Below are 25,267 nucleotides of genomic sequence, written 5' to 3'. Positions count from 1 at the left end.
GTGAAAGAAGAAAGGAAGAAGAGGTGCCGTAGTGGAGGGCTCCGGAATAATTTCGACCACCTGGGGATGTTTAACGTGCACTGACATCGCACAGCACACGGGCGCCTTAGCGTTTTGCCTCCATAAAAACGCACCCGCCACGGTCGGGTTCCAACCCGGGAACTCCGGATGAGTAGTCGAGCGCCCTAACCACTGAGCCACCGCGGCGGGCTACTAGGAAGCGCGAAAAAAAATGCTCTCTACACTTTATAGTCTATAGATTTTTACACCTCCTCTGTTGCCTTCCTCTATATATTTACTTTTATCTACTCATAGTCTATGACTTTCTATTCACAAAAGTCTACTGAAAGTGTACGGCCATATATCTATAGATTGTAGACTGTCTACAGGATTTCTATTGTCTTAGTGCAGTCCACAGTATTTCTCAATATCGAAAGTTTTGACTTTCTAGACAAACGTCTATAGAGAGTCTATAGACTGTTTAAAACTTTTTTGTAACGGTCGCCTTCATACAGGCGTAGTAGCTGTTTCCGTTCTCAGCCCGGAAATAAGCTTCGGGCGCCTCAATACAATTCCATCCGCTCAGTGAGACACTTTTATCTCTCAATAGAAAAAAGAAGCAGAAGAGCTGAGTGGGTCCGTGCGCAGTCTTTCCATTTCGATGAGAGCCACTTGGTCGGCGTAAGAGATACAACACTCTGCCGGCGGGTATACGCTGTCGCGACAAAACCACAGAGTACACAGCAAACAAACAAAAAAAGAAGAAATCGCTAACAGCGGCGCGACATGCCCCGATACTCTGCTCACGCCACCACGCAGCTGCATGGGCGCTGTTTGCGAAAACAGCAGAGCGCGAAAACACAGCTGGCGGTTCACGGTTTGCTTTGTTTTTGCTTTTATTTGCAAGCCCGCCTTTGCATCGCTCTTGCCATTCTTCCGGGTGTGATCTGTTATGCTGTCCTATCTGTGGAAACAGGCCATTAGAAGAGACTATACACTATCTGGATCCCTATGTCTGCTGCTCTGAAATTCAATGCACACACTAGTAATTCACGTTTATTTCAACGTTGTCATTGTTACTCGAGGTGTAAATATTTCACACAGAGTATCCAACTGCAAAAGCTCCTCTAGCGTGCGGTTAATGATATGACAGAAACTGCGACGCACTGTTTCTTGAGAAATGCACGAAAACACTTCTCACGCCGCGTGACCAAGATGTTCGGCCTGTTGTGCAGAAACGTTTTCTTATAAAATTACTCCTTTATTTACACACACTAACAGCTCAAATAGGGCCGTGATAGGAGTGGTTTCATACAGCTTATCACACTGAACAGAAAGGAGTAAAAAAAGTGTAAACTGTCCTCGAGTACACTGCCTTTTATGAGAGGAAGCGTGCAAGAGGACAGTTTACTCGCACATAGACGTATTCGTGCTTAGCGCGTGTATTACGAGAACGGGAAGGGAAACAAACGTTGCAAAATAGTGCAAACAAAACACAGTGGAAAATACGTCACAGAAAAACAGTGAACTAGAAGATGTCGTATTTAAATTAGAACTGAGAATGACTTCTTTTCCTGTCTGAAGCCCCCATCACGTCACGTTCTGATGCGGTCCCTATCCTCCAGCGGCCATGCGCTCTGGGCACTGGTGCTGTCGCAGCGGCTGCTTTGGCTCACTTTCACTTTACAGCCCGTGCTTATTACAACGGCCCATCAAATTTTTGGCTCTTTCCCAAGAAGGACGAGAGAACCTCTGCAAAGGGACGCGGTTTGCCTCCAACAAAGAGGCCAGCGCTGCGCTGCTCCCACGTTTGTCTACACGGGTAGCAGCGGCCCTGTTTTCATTTTGTGAAGCAATTAATAATAACAAAGTAGAAGATAAAGGATCTTTGCCAGCCGCAGAAACTGCCAAATGTCATTCGAGCACCTGATATATACGTCTGGCAGAAGTAGGACGCCGGGGAGGGGTAGAAGAGTAGTATAAAAAAGGTGGAAAATATAGCTATTTAAAGAAAATCACAGGTGTAACGATAAGAGAGCGGAAGCAGACAGAGTGATAGAGGGAAAAAACGTGAGGGGTTAATGACATCGTAGTCGAAATAAAGATGAATGGGCTTGGGCAAGGCATTTAACCCGAAGCAAAAATGACTGCTGGTCCTTAGGGGTTAACGCACTGGATTCCAAGGGAAGGCGAGCGTAGCAGGGGGCGGCAGAAAGTTTGGTGGGCGGATGAGATTAAGAAGTGTGTGGGGATAACGTGGGCGCAGCTGGCAAATGATAGGGTTAACTGGAGAGAGATGGGAGAGGCATTTGCCCTGCAGAGAGTGCAATCTAATTGATAATGAAAGGATAGCTGAATGGATTACTAGTTCCTTATAACTAAGCATGACGTACTCGTACAAGCCCATCCCCACAAAAAGAATAACACTGCCATAGTGGCTCAGTGGTTATGGACTTCTGCTGATGATTCCTATAGGTCGCGGAATCAGTCCGTGGCTGCGGGGGGGGGGGGGGGGGGGGGGTGAATTTCGATGCAAGTAAAACGCAAAAGGCGATGTCCGGCCGCGTTACGAAATCCCAGGTGGTCGAAATTAATCCGGAGCCCTGCACAACGGCGCCACTCACAGCCCATCGGCAGCTCTGGCGCGTTAAGCCCCCTGACATGTTTATCTACATTAAATACCTACCATATTTTTTTTCATACTCCAGGTGTGTCCTATGAAGGTATTCATTACCTCTACTTGGCTCCAGGCGAGGCCATCAAGCAGGTTGTCCTCTTGCGTGAGGAAAAGTCCTTGTTTCTGAGGCGTGGCCGAGTTTCGTCGGTACGGTGAACCGCTGCCTTCAGTAGTAGGCTGCCTGGTCTCCACCATGTACTTGAAAGACCTTGGACTTGAGTCCACCTGCGCCGAGAGTAACGCCACCTGGGCAAACAAAGCTTTCTCACAGCTTCGGTGTGGGCCACCTGGAATTTTCAGGGTTCTTGAAAATGGTAGCTGTGCAGCGAACGTTTCGTAACAATATGGGGGCTTTTTTCCTTAGGCAGATAGCGGCTCCGTTGGCGTCCTAGTATATCGCAACCAGAAACTCTCACGTTAACATGATGTCCAAAGAAACGTCCGTCAGGTGAGCCTTAGATATGAGATACACTGTGACCAGGAGATTTTCCCAACTGGTATTACCAAAGAGCTCTGCTCCAGGCAACATAACACGCGTGGCGTCGCGCATAGTTTCTCAGAATTATACCTGGAGAGGGAAGAGGCTCTGCGGTCTTTCATCTCACATGGGTTCGGCAGGAATGCCAGGAAGGTCCCACTTCGCATTTGGCTCGGATAATGTTGGGTAGAAAACGTGGATTGAGTCGTAATGGATAGATAATACCCGAGTGGCTCGGCTTTTGAGCCGAGTCAGACAGGGAAGGTATGAGAGAGGTTGAGGTGGTACAGGTACCGGCGCACTCCGGAAACCCGGGGAACGAGGCGGCTCAAGCAAAAGCTTGAGGTTTCTTCAGCCGAGCAGGTGAGTAGCCTGTCACGGGAGGGTCCACGAGAGATGGGCTGGTGTCCTTCTATGGCATTAAAAATCACTACAAGCTGGGCTGGGGGTTTTCCCTCCGCCGGAGAAGACATTGGTCAAGGAGCAGGAGTATGTTTGGAGAAGACTCCAGATGGGGTCTTTCGTATGTCCTTACATACTCATCAAAATATATCTGCATGAGGTGAAGACTGAGTGTAAATGGTGCAGGGAACCGGCGATATACGATCATATCCAGTGGGAATGCAAAAAAAAAGCCGTCCCCTGTGACTCTACTGCCATATCCTTCTCCTGAGCAATGGGAGGCCGTATTGGCCAGCTCAGGCCCGGCCGACCAGGCCCGGACAGTGGAGTGTGTCGCCCAGGTCGCCGTCAGTAACGGGCTGATCGTCACCTAGCACGGAATCTACACGTGCCTTCGACGAAATAAAGTTTGCTCACTTCACTGCAGCCAAGTCAAACCTGCTACAAGGACATTTTACTAGTTTGCATAGGAGGCTAAATATCGATCATTTACTTGTATTATGCTATTCAGAAGAGAAAAACGCGCTGTTGAAATATTGCATTATGAACACAGTTGAGAGCACCGCGACGCAGCCACATACCAAAACAGAATCCATGTTTTCTCTCCAACATTAGCCAAGCCAAAGACGAAGGGCCCACTTCCGGTATTCCCGGTATGGATGAAGTACGCGTGAGGAAACTCTCATAGAAGGTGACACCTGTTTTCACTCCAGGTAATTTTGAGAAACTTCATGCTTATGTGGGGTCCAGGTGATGAATGCATTAACTAATAACGGAAGGAGGTGTCAGCGACAGCAGGGGTTGGAAGCGCCACTTCTTGGTGCTGCTTGTTCGCCGTGATGTATACAGCAGTAGGTATGAGAGTAAAATTATTGTCCCTTACAATGCCTTCAGTGGAGACTACAACGAGCCCGCTCTATGTCGGCTTCAGGGCTGCTTCCGGCACGTACCGCTTATCGCATTGACAAACCGCTTAAAGTGGGAGAAGGGAGGCATGCTTCTTCATTTGTCGAATAGTCATCTAGCACACGCAGTCGCCCACGACCTCTCATACACACTATTGACAGGTTATTTGCCGTTGTTAGTGCTAGACATATAGTCTAAGCTAACTATAAAAGCGAAAGTAACGGGCAGCAGTATGATTAGTGTAATTTCAGGGCAGTATTAAATAACCTGGTCTATAGGTATATGAATGCCTTGAGACACACTTTATGTGATATTCCATGGGTCTAGATCACATTTCCTTCTCACGCAGCCTTACACCCATGTCTGCAGTTAGAGTCATTTCTGTACTGATACGTATAGAAAGTGTATTAAGAGCCTTTTCTTCATATCGCTGTAAAGAAGAACTATTTGATGCAACTGAAGGGGGAAACGGGAATGCCTGAAAGGAAAAAAGCGCAAGAAGCTAAAGTTGCCAGCATTTGTCTTTTCCGCCCTTGATTCAAGTTCCTGCGAACCCGGCGGTCCCACGAGCAGCCATTAGTGAATTTTCACTGACGCCAGATCTGGGAAGAAAAAGAAAAATATCCGCAAATACCAGCGCAGTAAAGTGCATGCACAATGACTAGAACTAGAGGTAAGCCTGCAAGAAAGCGTTTCAGATAGGACATCGTTACCGGCAGACGCTGTCCGAGTTCGTGTAAGCGTACACGGGCACTTCACTAGCGTGCAGCTTGTGAACCCACTCTGTGAATTCACAAATGATGCGCCGCAGCAGGTTTTGGTAACATCAGAGGAGCGACGCAAAGGCTGTCTGGTGCGCGTGAGATCATTACGCAACACAGATTGGACGCGGACCCAAACACGCACACAAAAGGCGCGCTTCCTTCTACGCCTTGTCTCGTTGCGCGACTGTGTACGTACACATGTACGGGCAACATTCGCCCCCTGGCATCGCTTGCAGGAGTCTCGGTAGGCGAGCTGTCCGCTACAGGCCTAGCGTACAATAGTGGGGAATGTGAAGAGGTTAACCTAGTGAAATGTATTGCAAAGACAGTGGCATATCTGAACACATCGGAACGAAGGTCGGCAAGCGAACATTCCGCACGAATAAGCAACGTGAAGCAGTTCGACAGGGACAGGCATGCATTACAAGCAATGTCTTACAACTCGACCAACGTGAACAGCATAAAGAGAGAACTAGGGCCCAAATGAAGCAATCTGATATGTTCGTTATGAAGTGTGATTGACCAGTGGCTAAACCAACCCACGCCTCTTCTCTGAATCTGGGAGGCTTCTGCGATTTCCCTTCACTACTTGATAGCTTGATGGGGGAGGGAGGGGGCGCATAGTTTTCGTTTTGTGTTGTAGCTGTTAGTCGAAACACACAATACGCATTGTGTGTCTTTCGGATCAAACTTTTCAGCTATTAGCCCTTGCGTTATGCGCTTTTTTGCCCTCCTTCTGGCTGTCTGATCTGCGAAAATAATGTGAAGTGAACACAAAGGTTTGAGCGCGTTGTAAAATATTGCCTGACCCGATAGTGGTGGCGTTCGGCTTGTGAGTATTCGAGTTCACACGTTGTGCTATACGGCTGCAAATCGCCTGTTATGGTAAAGACAATCTGCTAAAATGGCCCGTATGCTGAGACTTCCATGTATGATAAAGAACCTCATGTAATCAAAAAGAAATCGGAGCCATCCACCACGGCGTCCTTCACAGTGCATAGTGTATGTCCGGAATTTAAAACAACCTTTAAAGTAGTCTTAAGAAGCACTTCAACGCTGTTTATAAAGGCAGCCTAAAAGTGCCAAAAAAGACGAACTGCGCAACAAGAACACGGACGAAAGGGAGGCAGACACACACTGTGTGTGTCTGCCTCCCTTTCGCCCGTGTTCTTGTTGCGCAGTTCGTCTTTTTTGCATTATGATCAACCAACTAGCCCGACAAGTCCTGTTAAAAGTGCCCCTTCCCTTCCCCATTTGAAATCATCTCTAACAAGAATTTTTCGAGGAGGGCGAACTGTACAGTCGTGAAAAGAATAAATATGGACCACGCTAAGGCGTTTGAGTTCTTCCTTCGCCTTGCATAATTATAGAGAGGCTTTCTGCCTTCATGCCCAAGCGCAAAAGTGGTATTTTTGCAAATGTATCAAATACCCAGTAATATTCGCTATGTACAGAGTCAGAAGAGTTTGCCCACCGAAGCATGCTCCACATGATTCGGTCCGCAAGTGTACAGTTGTAGTTATGAGGGATATTAAAAATCGCCCCTCGGCCCTTCCAAGCCGTTCTCTGTCCTTTCGTCATGCGCTAGAGTCTACGCGTCGTTTCTGGCAGCGAGAGATGCTCGCTGTGGTGCGCAGGGTCACCACGCTTTATATACATATTTTCCTCGTGCCTAATTCAATTAATGGCGGTTCAATCATCCGATTTGCTAGGCTTCCTCGGTATGTTTCCCGGGTCCCTGTACACATTTCCAAACGTACTCGCCAATCTTGACGCTGGAGCAACCCATTCTTCTAATAGATGACCGCTGTAGTCAGTGACGTCATAGCAGTAGAAATGCCGCCGAACTAAATAATGGGGTCGAGGTTTAAGGTGAGGCGCAGGGAATGGGAAACAATTTTCTGAGCTATCAACTACATTTTCAGCGGTACGTAGCGCTGGTATGTATTTTACTGCAGGCCTTCATCGATCGGCGCGTAATCTAGTGATATGGAGAGCTAGTTTCATTATGTTTTGCGCTCAGAAACAGTTTTGAACGTGACTATGGAGAGAACGTGACAAAAGAGAGCACCACCTGGATTTTCTTAACGCGCAGTGACATCACACAGCAAGCGGGTGCTCTTGTCAGTCCTGCGGTGCGGTGCACTATCACAGATGCGGCCGTCATGGCAGGGATTCTATCTCGCGACCATGGACGCAGCGGCTTGAACATGCTCACTTAAGTTCAGCTGCCCTCGCGGAACTTGACTCCGTTAAGCTTCTTTTTTGCTCGCTTTTTCTATATGTACTGAACGCTCAATGTATACAGTGACGGGTGTAAAAGGTAACCAGATTACCAGAAGTGACCGATGATCGAAGCTGCAAAAAGAAGAATAAAGCGTGAGTGTTATCAATTGCTGCTGACAACAGCGTGCTGAATTACACCCCCTACTCAGGAGCTGGAAAAGACTGGCATTTTGTTTATCGGGCATGTAACATGAACCACGCGGCTCCGCGCATTTCCATTTCGCCACTACGCGGTGATCGGTCACCTGTGCTAATCTTCTTGAAGCGGAATCCTTATATCACCCGTTAGCAACGAAACCCATCGGCGTCCACAAAAAGTTGGCCGACAAAACCCGCAATGACGTCACCACAAAAAAAATATTTCTTAACCCAAGGTGCAGGCAACTGAACCAAGGTCCTTCATATCGCGAGCCAAGGAAGTAACCCATAGGCCACAAAACCGCGTTACTTACCCGCGCGGTGGCTCAATGGTTAAAGCCCCTGGCTACTGATCCGGAGTACCAGGGCTCGAACCCGACCTCGGCGGCTGCGTTTTTATGGAGGCGAAATGCAAAGGCTCCCGTGTGCTGTGCGATGTCAGTGCACATTAAAGATCCACAGGTGGTCGAAATTATTCCGGAGCCCTCCACTACGGCACCTCTTCCTTCCTGTCCCTCCTTCATCCCTTCCCTTACGGCGCGGTTCGGGTGTCCATCGAGATAAGTGAGATAGTTACTGCGCTCTTTCCTTTCCCCAAGAACCAATTTTCTATTTTAATAATAATAATAATAATAATAATAATAATAATTGGTTTTGGGGAAAGTAAATGGCGCAGTATCTGTCTCATATATATCGTTGGACACCTGAACCGCGCCGTAAGGGAAGGGAGAAAGGAGGGAGTGAAAGAAGAAAGGAAGAAACAGGTGCCGTAGTGGAGGGCTCCGGAAATAATTTCGACCTCCTGGGGATGCTTAATGTGCACTGACATCGCACAGCAAACAGGCGCCTTAGCGTTTTTCCTCCATAAAAGCGCAGCCGCCGCGGTCGGGTTCGAACCCGGGAGCTCCGGATCATTTTATGCTGTCTCATTCAAAGCACGCAAGTAGTCTTAAGGGCTCTCCGTGTTTTACTCGCCTCCTCCCTTGCAGTTACATCAAGGCAACGAGGAGATTGCACTCACCGTGAAGCTGCAGCTTGCCTTGAACACTATGTTGTCCTCGGCGTCGGAGCACAGTGACTCGGTCTCGTGCATCTTCTTCAGGTGGCGTGTCAACGCTCTTGCTGCAGTGTGTCTCCCGTACGGCATCTGAGACAGACCCGTCATGCGTAAAAGTCCCAGCTTTAAGGCATATTCGCACTTGTGGATCGCGGAGGTTGTGAAGCCATTCTGGTACTAAAGTCGCACAGTCGCAGCAAGTGTCGCGAGCTGCTCGATTTTCCGGCCTTCAGAACACGAGCCTCTAACCGCTAACCCTATCAACGACGCGCTGGAAGTGACGCGAACCTTGTACTATAGCGTGTCCAGCATTATTGGGTAAAGTTTGAACATTGGGATATTGTAAGCTACTGTTATGAAGATTCATCGACGCTTGAGTAGCCAGCATGTCTGGCTGGTACTCGAGGAACATCTCCCTTCGGGTGACGAACTCACAACATTCCATGAAGTAATTTCTCATTATAAGCTCGGTCGCAAGACCTATCCAGCAGCAGATAAACAGCTCCGTAGGAAAGAGCAAATCATGTAGAGGAAATTGCAAACCGCGGTGTTTCCAAACCCTCAACTGCACAATAAAGGGTATCAAGAAGTCCTTAATCCAAGATGTACGCACTGCAATGGCACCGCAGATCTAGTCCACGTAGTCTGGACGATCCCTTTCTACAACGACCCGAATAGAAATGTACAATCCTGGGAGACCTTATTGCTCAACCACTAAGCAAAAGAGCAACGCAAACTCATCGGTCTCGCCTTGACCGCCGCCGAGTTCCAAGGGATTCCGGCCGACGGTTAGGGGATGGAGTAGGGGTTTAGGCTACAGCAGCTTTCTAACCAGTCATTTTTGACGGGTGCAAATTAAAGTTATTTCTCTCTCTCTCTCTCTCTTCCGACGCGCAGCAAAATCTTTCTTTTAAAGTTTTTTTCCATCGCCCGCATCGAGCAGTTAAAACTGTCATGGGAAACGACAGGGAACGTTTTGACGATACCAAGAGCAGTAATGCAAAAAAAAAAATGCAAGGCTGCTGACGGGAGATATATGGATGTAGAGATTGTTATAGTGAAATCTTACAATATATGAAAAAATGAGTTCATAAACTCCTTCCCATTAAAAGTGATGCTTTTGTTCAGAATTGTTCGGTATGACCCGGCTCCTCGCTGTGGTAACGGGTCAGGGCCGATAAGTCTCGTTTAGAACGACAGCTTTCAGGAAAGCGACCAACAGGCCGCGCTTGCTGGAGTGACCCCTGGCATGATTGACTCGCTTTTTGGCCTGAAATGACAGCCGATCTGAGGCCCTGGGTTGCTTGGAACTGTCTACAGCGCAAATAAATCTGGGGCTCACAGCGCGCATGCGCGCAGCCTGGTTCTCCATATTACGGCTGTTTCAGTGGAGACGGAGAAAGATGCTATTACAGGAAGCTTGCGTTTCGAAAGCCATCAACAGAGCTTTTCCCTAAATTGTTCACTGTGCTTGGGGACCCGCGTTGCACAGGGGTAAAATTTAGAGTACGCCTACATGTACGACCTCGCAGGAAGTAGATCAAAAGGACAACGTCAAGTGACAGTCTTCAAATCACCACAAGACGATAACTATACTCCATTTCATACATCAGGTGCAACGCTGTGAAAGGTACGGAAGTAGTCCACGAAAAAATGGGGGGGGGGGGGGGGGGGCGGGAAGCACTTCACATCCTAAAGGCAGCCAAATTACCGCCGAAGGAAAAACAATTGCAACACATCATAATGTGGGTACCGGGACACAAAGGCATCGCGGGGAATGCCGAGATGGATAAGAAAGCTCGAGAGCTTGCAAACCGAGCCTCCAACCAAACCAGCCTCGAGCATCCTGACGCGGAACCATTGCCCTTAGGATACTCAGAAATTTTGAATTACTATAAGGTGGTCAGGATTAGATATCCCCCACCTCACAAAAATCTCCACCAGCAGGAAGCAATTTAATGGAGAAAGCTACAGCGGGAACTTTCCCGAATCTAAACATGCTAGGTAAGATCCATCCAGGGCTATATAGCAACAAATGCCCGTGGTGCGAGGACAAAGCCACGTTAATTCATATAACGTGGTGTGAAAAGAGAACAAATGCGGCTGCAATAAACAGAATCCCGAGTGCGGAGCAGTGGGAGAGGACGCTTTCCATCGAGGACCCGGCGGTCCAGGCAGGACTGGTCCGGAAAGCCTACCCGGCGGCAATACTCAGTGGGGCCCTGAACTAGAGGCAACAAACCTGCCACAAGAGCGACAGATCACATAAAAAGATGTGAAGAGTGGCTCAACACCTAGACCCACCCATATATTTCTATCAATAAAGTTATTACCACCACCACCGGTCCGCGGGAAAAAAAAAATGAGGCATGTTACTCTGCGCTTGCTCTGTGGCCGAGTGGTCTAAACCACGATAAGGTATAACAGCTTGTCGTCAGCAATAAAAGAGCATTTACTCGAGCTAATGACGAGTGTGTTGTGTAATATTCCTGCAGGCAAAGCATTTACTGCTTTTCGCTAACCACTAACAACGCACAACTTGTTTATCGCGGATGCAGGCAGCGCAAACAACAGCGCTAGCTTTGACAGCGTTGCACCTGATGTATAAAATTGAGAAAACTGCGCCCTATCTATGTGCAAGTGGGGAGGGGGGGGGGGGGGGGGGAGTTTACCGCGGCCTTTATCGCCCCCTATACTTCGAGAAATTAAAGATTAAAGACAGTGCTTTGTTCTTCAAACGGCTTCCAATTTGTGAAGGGCGGAGCAAAGATGACGGAGAAGGCGGGCCGGTTGGTGTGGTTAAGTCAGAGCTGTGCCAGTAATGAAACTACCTCGTCGAAATCCGTGCATAACCTGAGGCTTGTTTCTGGAAGTTCGTAGACAGAAGCGTCACCTGTGGGCTGGGATATCAGCCAAGGGTGGTGCATTGCAAGTCGTGTTCCTCCACCCTAACCATGTTTTAAGCAGCGGCGACTATCTGCTGGACGCATGCAGTAGGTGGCGTGACAATCAGCTAGCTTCCCAGTTTTAGGCCTATCAGAGAGCTGAATTTTGATACACAGGACCTGTAGGGTGGGTCTGGTTAAAACTTTGACTGGAGGCTGCGCTGGTCATCTGCGACACCATCATAATACTGCCAGGAAGGCTTCAATAAACAGCAATGCGTCAGGATTGCTATTTCAATTAATCTTTTATTTCAGCTTGTGGTTACAAACTGGGTATGGCGAGAAAAAAGCAGCGAATTAGACGCTGCTTGACGGGCCTCACCACCCCTACAAGTCAGCTGTAGGCACAAGGCGGAAACAACCACCAAATAAAACAAAGAATACAAAATAATATTGAACAGGAATGACAGTAACTATCAAACAAACAACCATCAAAGAAAACTAAGAATACATAACAATATAGAACAGGAATGGCAATAACGGGCGTATATCTAAATTATCAACATTATTAATACCAGAAATTTCACAGTTTCAACAGAGTGATACATTTTAAGATGGTATGAAAACATCTGAAATCACTGAAGGATAGACTGACGAGTAAAGCTCTTTCGGATTGTGAATTTAGACATAGTGTTTAGTTGGTCACAGGATGTGTTCTTCTAGAACTTTGGTACGATATAGTTTAACATGGAATGCCCGTAATTAGTCCTGCACTTCGGTAGTACAAATGTATACTGTGCTCTGGTGTCGTATGATGAGTGGCGACATATAAGTTCAACAATGTTAGAACTATTTTTACGTGCACTGGAGGGGTCGCTTTGCCTACAGGCTTTCCGAAAGCACACGTATTTCGCCACCATGTAGCCAAATTTTGTTGATCCACAGCAATGAGGGTAATAGCGTTTTCGAAATTCTAAAAACATATATGGTATTACTAACAGCCGGCTACAAATCTGTAACTGAAATCAGGTACCTATCAGTAACAGATAAAAGTTAACTATTAGAATTGAGTTAATCACTTTGCTGTTAACATGTTTCGCCTGTTTTTGACGACCGCCAACACTTGTATTCATCATTATCATCTTCATTAGCCTGACTACGCTCACTGCAGGTAAAAAGGCCTCTCCCATGTCTCTCCAGTTAACCCTGTACTTTGACAGTTGAGGGCACCTTATACCCGCAAGCATCATAATCTCATCCGCCCGCCTAACTTTCTGTTGCCCCCTGCTACGTTTCCCTTATCTTGGAATCCGCTTCGCTACCCTTAAGTACCAGCGGTCATCTTGTCTGGTAACCTGGTATTACTATGCCGCAAAAAGCTTTTTACCTCGAAGACTCTATTTTTAAAAATCAGTGATCACCTCCCCTGAAACTCTTGGTATTTTAGCTGTATACGTGGTGGGGAGTCTTGCAACTTTGAAGATAGAGCTCCGAAAGGCTAAGCGGCCTACATAGGTTGCCTCCTTTTGAGCGTGTCCGCTTATACTGGGGACAACTATGGTTCGGTTTGGGAACACCATTTTGTTTCTCAAAGCCTGGGCAAACCTCAAAGACGAAGCTGGTAAATGTCGGCGTGAAATAACACTTCTATGTCTGCCAGCTGTATTGAACGTTCTCGTGGCGCAGTCGGCGGTAAATGTTGTATTTGGGAATATTGCTGCGACATAAAATTCTGCATCTGAAACGAAATCATCAACCGAAACAACGTGGCTCAAAATCTAGACTACCTCACCTTATAATAACATGGAAGTGGCTATGATGCCGACATGCCGGCAGAATCGTCCGAAAAACAATGCCAGCAGTGTCGAATCGCCCGAAAATATAATGCCGGCAGTGTCGTCTTATTGGCTCGCTGTAGTCACGTGACGTGCCCAGAGCCCTCGAGCATGAGTTATTTTATTATTATTTTTATAAATGGAAAAAGAAAACAGGACAAATCAATATTTGTCTCCCCTGGTAGTGTGTCGCCTTTAGGTAGCATTTTGAGATTCTTCGGCTTAGGTTTGAATGCCGGCTGCCGGCAGTTTTTTGTGCAGGGTATGCTGCCCGCTAAACAGCTGGCAAAAGATAATGCCGGCAGTGTCGTTTCATCGGCTGTGAGCCATGAGGTGTCTCGAATCATTCAATGGGATCAAACTTGCAGAAAACTACCCTGCGGGCTATTTTGTCGGCTGCCGGTGCAGTAGTCTCGTCCTAGAGTCGGATACAACTGAAGCGGCTTTTCCCCGTCCGAAGGACCCCCCATTCCAGCCAATGGCGTCGACCTATTCCGATGACCCTGCTAGTGTGACAAAGAAGGGATAGGTAGATGAAAGGGGGCAGTTGCTTCCCTACGTGGTCAGGGATAGACCCGTCTCTCCATTGTGGCGCCGCTTCCTGCGTTGTCAGGCTAGCAGGGTCATGACAATCGGCCGACGCCAATGGCTGGAAAGGGGTACTATGACGGGGAAAATCCGCTATGTTCTTGAGTTGTATCCAACTGTAGTAGCAATCGCAGGTAATCAAAGGTGGCGCACCTTGAAGATGTCGTCGTGTAGCCCCGTTCCCCAGCCCTTTTCTTCCTGCTTGCGCAGTCGGACGCAACTCTGGTGAAGTGGCCGAAGTGCAACGGGCGTCGCAGGAGCAGAGACAGCCATGGTTCGACCTCTTCGTCTGCTGCGACGGTTATGGCCGTGTGCGGGGCTCGGCACGTTCTCTCTATGCGTCATCTTCTTCCTCGGCCCTTCCTCTTGCTTCTTAGTATTCGGTCTGGATCTAGGAAAGAAAATGCACTTTACGCGACTGCGGGAGATGGATGAATGCTTGAAGTGGTTGAAAAATGGCATTTTGCGTAAAAAAAACGCATCCTGAATGTCTCAACGAACAAAATGAAAAGGCCAGTGCGTCGACTGCACAATTGTTTGAATGTACAATGCACCCTGGCCAATCCACCACTGTGGGTATGTGCCCCTCCAACGGAGGGCAACAACCACCACCACCAGCAGCGTATTGTCTTCCATGAGGTGCGTTGTGGCCAATCCCCCACTGTGCGTATGTGTCATCGCTTTTGAGGCAACGACAACTTCTGAACGGAGGAATCGACAGTCCTGTGTTTCGGCCGCCGCGGTGGCTGAGTGGTTATGGTGCTCGGCTGTTGACGCGAATGACACAAGTTCGGTACCGGCCGCAACGGTCGCATTTCGATGGAGGCGAAACGCTGGAGGCCCGTGTGCTGTGCGATGCCTGTGCACGCTAAAGAATCCCAGGTGGCCGAAATTATCCGGAACCCTCCACTACGGCTTCCCTCATGGCCTGAGTCGCTATGGAACGTTGAGCCCTATAAAACCAAATAAAACCAAAATATGGTGATCGCAGACTAACCTGTTCAGTGACATCAGGCAGCGTATACCGAACTTTCAGACGTCACCAAAGCTTCCGAGGAGAGCAGAAAGAGATAGTTTTTTTCAGAAGGAATCATCATGTTTGTTTCGGAAAAGATGGATGTGCACGGCTATGGGAAGGAGGCTAAGGACTGGGAAGCAGGATCCTTGGTGACTTGAGCTTAATCCTTTCTTGCTCATTAGGCTCACTTCACGAGGTGCATCTCGTCCTCCAACCCAAAAGTGCCAGAAACTAGGGATGGTCGTAGAGGGGTACGTGCATGGAAATGCACAGTCTTCATATAAGTCTGGGCTTGCGGGGGTTTGTGCCTGCTCCTATCTTCGGTGATCTCGAAATTAACCAGGAGTGGATTTTTAGGGGGGGGGGGGGGGGGGGTTGCCACCTCCTCATGCTAAATTTTTACATAGGAAATCCGTGTTGAATGCCATTTTTTGGACGAAGAAAGTCCAAGAAGCACATGGTTCAAATAGGATCCCCTCCAAGAGGGATCCATAAATCCATACCTTACATTACCAGACTATGTGGGCGATGTCTGGTCTAGCCTTTCTTGCATCTGGGGCACGTCCCATTTGGTGGGTCCGTATATATGGCTTGCTCTTTCGGTGTATTTTTCACTACTCTCTCACACCCATCTCATCTCGAGAGATGTCCTCGGTCAGGGCGGTCTTAGCTCGGGTTTTGTTTAGGAAGACTTTTTCTGTCCTGAGATAACCATAAACGATGATCATCTGGCCTGCTACTGTTTACTGGGAGATAGTAAAATGATAAGAAATATGTTTGGTGATAGGCCAGGATGTGGACAGAAAATAGATGAGAATATACGCGAACACATCGGGAGCGCGCCTGGTCACAACCGCCAGTCGACAGTCGTGTTGCACAAAAAGCAAAGAAGCGCACCTGGCAACGCCTGGAGAGCTTTTCAATGTCTCCTTCCAAGCGTCCAGTACAAGGTCCTCCAAGTGTGGCCAGCTCTGGAAACCCGCTAAGGAAGCTGCCAACGCCAGTGTTACCCGCCCGTATGCTGAGCATATCCCAATTATATGGTTCACATGTTCACTGACACGACAAAATGCGGAGTTTAGAGATTCCGCCCATCTAAATGGATGTAAGTGATGCCACACGACAGCGACGCCCGATTTCAGTCTTTGCAGGAGGTTACGCTAGATGCAACGCGGAATCGTAAACGTGATGATCGGATCCTACATTTGAAGACAGCTGGGGCGTATGCCTGATTGAGCCCAGTGGCACACTGTAGCACTGCACAAAAAACGGAAGGAAGGGAGGAGGCACCTGATCTTGAAGAAGGAACTTCTATTCGTACGTCATTTCTGAGGGCACTCTTTGCTTGTGCAATAGCACGGCCGTTTTTATGGAGCCCAGAGCATTCCGGGATTCACTGAAACACGATGTGACATCCTTTTTCGCGAGCAGCCGAATGCAGCTCAGCGACGTGCTGAGCCGAATACTGATAGGAGTCTTGTCCTCAAATCCCGAGAAGAAACCTTATGAAAAAGCTATCTGGAAAAAATTTAACGGTGAAAATGGTATGCTATTCCACTTGATCGCAGAGGAAACACAGCAGAGGATGAAAGTACTACCGAAGATAGCGGTTTGGAGTACGAGGAGCAGTACTGAAGCGGACGGCAAATAGAATTGCCTTGCAATATCCAGCGCTTATATCCTCTAGCCTTTGTCACGCGCTCCTCGCCTTTGTTATCTCCTACTCTTCTCTATGTCCTGCAATGTACTAACATCGCCCAGCCAACTGCCGTATTTAACATTTTGTTTTTTAACACATTTACTCCTTTGTTATGTTGCGGCTAATTTTGTAGATAACTTATTGCACGCTCCTGAATATTTATTGTATAATCACCGTCTACATTTGCGTCATCTTTTTGATGTTTTTTTATTTATGTTGCTTTAAATCAGCCACTACCCTCCCTAATGCCCTTGGGCCCTGAGGCAAAGTAAATAAATAAACTCTAGCCTGGAAAAGTAGTATTGCAGCTAATATAATTTCCGCTTTGTCAAGAGGTGGATGGAGCAACAGGACAGAAAGGTATAATGAAGTTCGAAAGCGATCGACAGAAAAAGCTCGTCGCAAGAGTCCACATTGCCGTCAGTTACCTACTACACGTATTGAGGCACTTCCCGTCTGCTGACCTCATTGCGTTGTTTGTCCATTTCTGTCTTTCTACTAGTGTTGTTATCTATTAGTTCATTCAAGCACTTTTCTGCTATTTCTATTAGGTAATGTCGAGCTGAACACGTTCTCCGCTTCAAATTCAGTCATTCCGTCATTCCTCCACCTCTATTCCCCACCCCCTCCCTGGTTTTTTCCCCGGCTCTGTCTTCTATACGCGTTTTTAGCATGTGTCCTGTCGGCTGCCATTTCAGTGGAGGTCCACACCATACGCTCAAAGCGAGAAAGGAGTAACAGGTTTGGTTCGATTTTATGGGGTTTGAAGCCCCAAAGCGATTAAGGCTATGAGGGACGCCGTACTGCAGGGCTCCGGATAATTTCGACCACCTGGGCTTCTTTAACGTACACTGACATGGCATAGTACACGAGCAACAAGCACTTCGCCTTCATCAAAATGCGACCGCCGCAGCCATGCAAGATCGAACCCGCGTCTTTCGGGTCGGCAGCCGAGCAGTCTAACCACTCAACCACCGCGGCGGCTGGAGTAAAAGGGCTACAAGGGTCAGTCCTTCTGGAACTAAAGAGCAATCATTACTCCTTTAGAGACTAACTACAAAGGGTGCATCACCCATAGTTGATCTCCACAGGCACTAAGCACTCGTCAGTTAGATAAAGTTGTACAGTTAGTCCCATTATAGCGCTTTTTTCGCTGAAAATGAACGCTATCGCAGAAAAAAACTCCGCTCAGAAGCGCAGGCTATACCTCTGCATAGAAGATTTTTTTACCAGGATTTCTTCCTGTCTATCTCCGTGGTGCTGTTTTTTTTCGTTTAGCATTCATTTCGTTGACGAGCTCTTTTACACGCGCCGAGCAAGGATTGCACGGTGTTCACTCATACTTGTATACGTTCCTCACCAGGCACCGCAGCTGAGGTAGAAATAACCCTAACAAAAAAAAAAGGCTATCGGGCATTCCGAATAGTGCTGGGCGGGATCGATGGAACCGCTCTGCTTACGCAGCAGCGACCGATGACCCGAAAAAAAGGAAAGCGGCTGTTCGCTTCGCTGGACATCGAGTTGACATCCTCGCGCTCCGCAAAACCCCTCACCGACCTTTTCCTGTAATTAGCTCCGTATACTGGCGGCTGTGTCTGCGGTGACGCAAACTAAACGCACGCAAACCGACCGCGATGCTCGAGCGCTTCTGTAACCTTTCCAGATTACATGTCAGTCTTTCTGTCTGCTGGTTGCACACGCAGAGAAGTGACAGACGGACAGACAGAAAGCACAGCATATGCCACCTTCCATGAGGAAGGAACGTCGACAGATTGAGGTAGTTTAGGAGCGCTTTCCTATGTTTCCGATGCAGGCTCCGCAGCATTTGGTTGTTGACGCCGTCGGGACCTGGAGTACATCGGCGCCACAGTCTGCTGAACGCTGTCTGAAGCTCGCTAAGCGTCAACAGGGCGTCCATGACAGACGTGCAGGCAGAGGAGGAGGACACAGGTCAATACCAGAATTTTAACGCTGCACGTACAAACCCATCTGCAAATTCCTCTGCCAAGCACTCAAGAGGTGTCTTCTTCAAACGGCTGCGAAGACCTTCAAACGGCTGCGAAAGTCGAGATTCTCCAGCAAGACTGCCAGTGACTCGCAATACTCTCAACATCGATGAGGATACAGTCAAGCCAGCACAGACGGAGGCCCATTGCGACCTCTAGAGCTTGTTCGTGTGCCGTCGAATGCCAGAATCAATCCTCTTGAAGGCAGACTTCAAGGCTCTCTCGTCCTTCCGCATAAGCTATCGCTCCATCCTTCTGCTCTCTGCGCAAAGGTTCTTAGAGTTTTATATCCGGGACCGGAAAATGGTCAGGTAACTTGACCGCCGTAATTTCTGCCATTTTACTAGAAATCATTTTGTCAATAAACATCACCGGATACACAGGCTAGGTCCTCTCTGCAGTTGTCCCAACTGAAAACAAGCCATATTCTAGAACCACACATATGGAAGTCAGCAGCAAACGCAAAAATCGTGTAGTGGTCAATTCCCATGCTGTCAGGTGCTGCTAACCACTTCATCGGACATCAGGTGAATCCAAGGTGAGGTATATAGTTGTGGCTGAGGCTGGAGGTCGGAAGAAAGTGAGGCCTGCGTCATTGGCAACACACAGGTCCAAACTGTAAACAAACGTTTGTAGAGCATACCGGAGACGTATACCGGTTTACCGGACCTTCTTGTGCACGCGCAGTGGCTGCCAATCACCCCAACAACTCCACCGCGCATGCGCAAGAGGGGTCCGGTAAACCGGTATACGTCTCTGGTAGTACGTCTCCGGAATGCTAAAAACGTCTAATGACTTCTAAGAGTATGCGTCCGTAGGAATCCGTGTTCCAGTCACCCCAGACGAAGTGTTGGGGGCTGAATTCAACGCATATAACTCGAGGAGCTGGACAGCGTCAGAAAGCTAGCGTAGAAACAAATCCAATGCTACCTTCTTCCGCGCAGACACGTACACGGATGCAACAGAAAGAGTTCGAAAGCCGAGCTGTATCCTCACAGCCACTACCTCAATGTCATCTGTGCAAATATCGGTGACGTTCAAATAAACATCTGGAATCGCCTGGCGTAAGTAAAGCGCGGCACTTCCTGCGGGAGGGGACTTGATGCTGCAGCTTTTATGGCCGACATATCCAGTCAAACGTCTCCCGCTTGGCAGCCCAAACTTCCGTGAGAGCCAATACTGAAACACTAGCTTCTTTCAAGAATGGTTTCAGTTCAGCTAATCGACTTAGAATCCCAGCGCAGTTCTATTGCATTGTACACGGCACTTTTCGGTGGTTTTTAATTAAGTGAGGTTGAACACTAGCCATATTAGAGCGAAATGAAGTTCGCTGCGAAGGCGGCTATCATGGACTCAAAGGAAAGCACCAGCTGTAAGAAGTTCTTCAGGGTGCCAGGCGGTATCGCGGGAATAGTGAACGCACGGCTTCGAGCAATAAGTGCAGAAGGGCGAGCATACCGTGATTTTTGATGCCCTTATTTCGCGCTACGCACTGGCCAAAAACTTCGACAAAAGATGCGGACTGGGGCACACCCTTTTCCACTGTTGCTGATTTTCTCGTCGCTCGTTAGGCATGGGAGAGTCCTTCCCTGCCGTCGAGTCTGGCTGTGACCTAATCGCTCAGGAACATGGACACTTTTTGGTGAAGCGGCTCGAACAATCGACTCGCACGCAGGGGACCTGGACGTCTTGCTACAATCAGGTCTCTCTGGGACAGTGCTTGTTGACGCGACACGAACATCCAACTCTAACGCAGGGAACTCGGCACAAGCTTCTCAATCGGTTGAGTTTTTGGTCCGGTAATGAAGGACATTCGACGGTGTAGGGTGCTCACACGGAAGGGGCAGACCCCGAACTCACTGGATGGTCCCCACCGCAGTTGACACTAGCAAATTTTCTGCTTTGCAGGTCTTAAAATCATGGGTGCCATCACACTGCTTACAGCGTTGATCCTTGATGCAAACTTTGGCCACATGGCCAAACAGTTGGTATCTAAAACACCAGGAAGGAGTTTCAGTGAACTCGGTGGCTGCATGTTTTGTGAATCCTGGGTCAATTTATCGGTGCGCTCTGTGTTGGGAGGGAATGTCCGCACAACAGAGTTGGTAGGTACCACTGCCTGTTCCTTTCTCTGAAACTCTACACGACGCACCAGTCGTCTCACGTGCATAACATGTTGCAGATTCAAGTAATGAATAAGGTCGCTTTCTGAATACCACTTTAGTACACCCTCATTAACAAAGGCGTACTTGTAGGAATGGAGCAAACGGACGTTAACTCTAATGTCACCAATCTGAAAATATTTCTGAAGAATGACAACCTGCTCTTCTGTTGAGATATCCAGATGAAGAGCCCCTTGTGTGGTGAATCAGTTGCGAGTCGGAAATGATTCTAGCAGAGATTGAATGGCCGCGAACAGCGTGATGGGGCTTCGCTCTCTTAAATCAATCCATTCCTCTGTGCGCGAAACTGTCACCGGGATCCCGACCGTTCTTACCTTGCGATGATTCACCAATTTAAAGCCCACGATATCAACGTCAGCCATATCGGCCACTAACTAGTCACAGTCGGCGATCGTTGATTCTCCCCCACTGAGCGATGATGATTCGCTGGACGGGGGATCATACCCGTAGTCTGGCCGCTCCACACCCTGTGAAGCCAAGGCCGCCTCCTCTACGCAGGCCTGCTTAGTATGGTGCGGTCCCTTTAGAAATGCCGGCGCCGGAGCATCCGTACTCTTCCAATAGGGACAGTATCGCCTTGGAGAAGCGGCCATCTTCGAATGAATTAAACAAAATTAGGTAAAGCAACAAAGTCGAGACGACAACTACTTCTTCTTCTTTACCCTAGTAAACATGGCGCATACCCACGCGGGAGGATTGGCCAAGGTTGTTGTTGTTGTTACCCTCACACAATGGCACATGCCCACACAGGGTGATTGGCCAAGAATTGGGGAGCACAGAGGAACACAGAGAGTTTTTCAGATAAATCTTTTCATGGAGAAAAATAAAATGAATGCCGAGGAAGAAATAAACAAAAAGGTACAGTGGTGAATAATCGAACAACGTCTTCTTTGTCTTGCATCACGTCGTTCTTGCCGCACCGCCACGTGCAGTTTGAAGGAAGACTTTAAGCAATTTTAAAAAATAGGTGTTTCGAGGTAAAACATATGGCTTTTGCGGCACAGTATTACCAGTGCTGGCGGACACCGGAAAACCAGTGAATCTTCTCAATAAGTAAGCTGGTTCACTAATTTTTAAAAATTAGCTTTTTAACTATCACAACTAGGCAGGTTGCAAATAGAGATCTGTAGCCAGTTGTTAGTAATAGCCACATGAGTTTTTAGAATTTCGAGAACGCGATTGTCCTCGAGGCTGTGGACCAATAAATTTTGGCTACATCGCGCAAAAATAAATGCACTTTCGTAAAGGACGCAGGCAAAGCAACCTTTCCAGTTCATGTAACCAGTCGTAAAAACCAAATTTTGTCGAGCCACAGCGCCAAGGGTAATCGCGTTTTCGAAAGTCTAAAAACTCATATGGCTATTACTAACGGCCGGCTACGTGTCTCTAGTTGCAACCAGTTGCCTAGCTGTGATAGTTAAAAAGTTAATTATTAAAAATTAGTTAACCAGCGTACTAAAAACGATTCTCCGGTTTTTTAGTGTCCGCCAACACTAGCAATACTAGGCCGCAAGAGCAACACTTTTACCTCAAGAAACCTATTTTTGAGAATTACTCACGGTGTTCCCTGAAACACCTGGTATACCTATCGCTTCATATTCATTGTCCTTCCCTACTCAGAAGCAAGCAGAGCGCACCTGTCTCAGCATTTCGCGGACCAGAGCAAGTGCGAGGAGGACAAAACCGAAGCGGCTTCAAGCCGACATGTTCTTATGGCGGCTGCACTGAAAGCACGCTTGTTCGGATAATATCGCGGTGAATTTATATCAGAACAAACATAGGAACTGCGGGCGTCGGTGGTATAGTGGTTAGCATAGCTGCCTTCCAAGCTGTTCACCCGGGTTCGATTCTCGGCCGACGCAAGTTATTTTTTCATTGAATCATTCATGCTGAACCACCAGTAGAATAACATACCTGTGAATTTCTTATCCACCACGTTCGCCGTAACAGGCGCTTCGATGTCCCGGCAGATAATGACAAACTTCCGCTGCCTACAAGGTCCGTCTGTGCGTTTGCTTCGATATTTCTTCAAGTGGTTACTATTTCTCTTTTTGTGCAGTAAGTTTCAGTATTGTTATGCATTTGGTTTCCTCCCTCCGCGGAAGTTTCACCTAAGCACAAGTTACTCACTTCAATTACATCCATACATCGTTCGGTACAAAGTTTCGTGCCCCCAGAGCCCTTTCCTCAGATGTCTTTATTTTATTTGTGTACTTGTCTGCATTGTTCTTTTGTGTTTACTTTCATTTATTTGCGCAGTTTGTAATAATACTAATAGTTGGTTTTGGGGGAAAGGAAATGGCGCAGTATCTGTCTCATATATCGTTGGACACCTGAACCACGCCGTAAGGAAAGGGATAAAGGAGGGAGTGAAAGAAGAAAGGAAGAAGAGGTGCCGTAATGGAGGGCTCCGGAATAATTTCGACCCCCTGAGCGTTTTTCCTGCATAAAAACGCAGCCGCCGCGGTCGGGAAACTCCACTCGGACGGCCAAGAGCTGAGGCATGATGAGCCGTTATTCTAGTCTATGTAGTTAACCGCATCGCTTTCGTGTTTTTTTTATTATCGAGTTTATACGGAATAGCAAAGGTCATACCGATGTAATTAAAACGAAGGATTAATTATTAGGTAAAACTTCCGCAACTTAGAAGCACGAACTGAAGCTTGCTGCAGAGTTATTTATTTAGGACGCCAAATGTGCCGCACGGCATAAAACGTGATGCCATTAATGAACGTTATTACGTTAATAGGTTACAAAAAGGCATGGAGTCCAGTAAGGTGTAAAAAGTCACAAAATCATCGGGCGTAAATATTTTCATTATCCACAAGTTGAAATCGGAGTTATTGTTTGAGGACAAGGCCTGCCTCCTGCAGAACGCGAGCCCGCACCAGCGAAGTTCCTGGGCAAGTCCACAATAGGTGGTGAACAGTGGTGTCAGAAGCGGGTGTGTCGCAGTGAGGGCATTTTTTTGGTGCAGGAATCTTCTCCCTTTGCCACTGGTGGCTAACTGCAGGCGTAACGGCCACTCCGACACGCAGCCGCCTCAGAGAGACCTCCATCCGTGATAGGTTGGGAGGAAGGGGGTGGGTACTCGGGGGAATAAGAGCACGTGTACGCCGTCTGAGGGAGGCTGAAGTTTAACATCTTCAGCTTGCTGCAGAGAAACGCGCAAGAATAGTGCTTCAGGGAAAGTTGGAAGAAAACATGCCTTGACGGCTTGCAGGTGGCATTTTTTTTATTAATTATCTGCCGCAACATCCAGTCGATACTCTACGCCATATTACTTGTCTGGTGGTTGGCCAGCCTAAGTTTTCTGGACAGCATTACTTTATCGACGAAAGGAGGGCTACAAAAAAAATTGTGCTTGAAAAAACAAATGCGTCGGCCGGGAATCGTACCCGGGTCAACTGCTTGGAAGGCAGCTATGCTAACCACTATACCACCGACGCCACACGAGGCATAGAACTGCTCGGGGATACAAAGTCTGCTTGCAAGGCGGACGCCAAGAAAGGAAAGTGGGTCAGCAGGTATCCTGCGAAGCCGCTTCGGATTCGTCCCCGAGTTGTTGCCTGCAAACGTCGACACCGCACTGGCCTCGAATCGCGGGCAGCGGCTGTTCCAAGTGCGCTTGCTTTCTCCGCGTTGGGCGCCAAGAATTTCCTGCTTTCGACCGACTTTATTTAACTTGAAAAAAAACAGTCACAAAAGACAAGGGACAAGAGAAGGAGTGTTCATCTTGAATGAACTTTGACTAAGGTAACCAAGAGTGCGATTGGCTTCGTTAGTAATGTTCATTACATGTTCAGACCAACTTAGAGTATTTAAAGGGTGACGCAGAGGTATTTATATGAATTAACGGGGACATTTGAGGGCCGCATGTCACATATTTTTAAAGTTGGTAGTGCTGCCGACGATAAGAAGAGATAAAGGACGTTTTCTTGGTGTTAAAACGCATTAAAAATTTATTGCATCATCATCATCATCAGCTTGACTACGGCCACTGCAAGGCAAAGGATTCTGTCAAGTCTCTCCATTTAACCCTGTCCTGTGCTAGCTGCGGCCACCGTATCCCCGCAAGCTTCTTAATCTTATCCGCCCACCTAACCTTCTGCCGCCCCCTGCTATGCTTTCCTTCTCTTGGAAGTATGCAGCGCTGACTACTGCATGCTTCAAGACAACCTTGAGCGTGTTGAGGCTTAGCGCAATAAATTGTGAAACCAATTAACTCTCACAACTTATTGCACCAGGCCTCTACACAATGAATGCCGTCTTGAAGTATGCAGTAGTCAGAGCTATTAATAATAGGGCGATAGATTACGCAGTCGTCTTCAATAGACAGATGTGA

At 47.8% G+C, this 25,267-nt stretch overlaps 1 protein-coding gene and 2 non-coding genes across 9 annotated transcripts in view; 1 reads left to right on the top strand and 2 right to left on the bottom strand.

The window, feature by feature from the left end:
- LOC144105264 (spastin-like) overlaps nt 1-14,328 on the bottom strand; it is an 85,981-nt gene extending 71,653 nt beyond the window's left edge. For 6 of the 7 annotated variants that reach the window (XM_077638406.1, XM_077638407.1, XM_077638411.1 and 3 more), the window contains exons 1-3: nt 14,170-14,328; nt 8,673-8,798; nt 2,735-2,923 (exon numbers count right to left, since the gene is read on the bottom strand). In XM_077638406.1, coding sequence (XP_077494532.1) covers nt 2,735-2,923; nt 8,673-8,798; nt 14,170-14,289 — 435 coding nt within the window. In that variant the 5' untranslated portion in view covers nt 14,290-14,328. The remainder of the gene's footprint in view (nt 1-2,734; nt 2,924-8,672; nt 8,799-14,169) is intronic. The other variant, XM_077638409.1, reaches the window with a different exon arrangement.
- Nucleotides 14,329-22,712: 8,384 nt separating this feature from the next.
- On the top strand, nt 22,713-22,784 carry TRNAG-UCC (transfer RNA glycine (anticodon UCC)). The gene has a single exon. It is a non-coding gene; the product is annotated as a tRNA-Gly (tRNA).
- Nucleotides 22,785-24,299: 1,515 nt separating this feature from the next.
- TRNAG-UCC (transfer RNA glycine (anticodon UCC)) lies at nt 24,300-24,371 on the bottom strand. The gene has a single exon. It is a non-coding gene; the product is annotated as a tRNA-Gly (tRNA).
- Between the last annotated feature and the right edge of the window lie 896 nt (nt 24,372-25,267).

Source organism: Amblyomma americanum, chromosome 9, assembly GCF_052857255.1.
Source record: "Amblyomma americanum isolate KBUSLIRL-KWMA chromosome 9, ASM5285725v1, whole genome shotgun sequence".
In the NCBI taxonomy this organism is placed as follows: domain Eukaryota; kingdom Metazoa; phylum Arthropoda; class Arachnida; order Ixodida; family Ixodidae; genus Amblyomma; species Amblyomma americanum.
The sequence above is the reverse complement of the archived record's forward strand: the minus strand, read 5'-3'. Positions and strand labels throughout refer to the sequence as shown.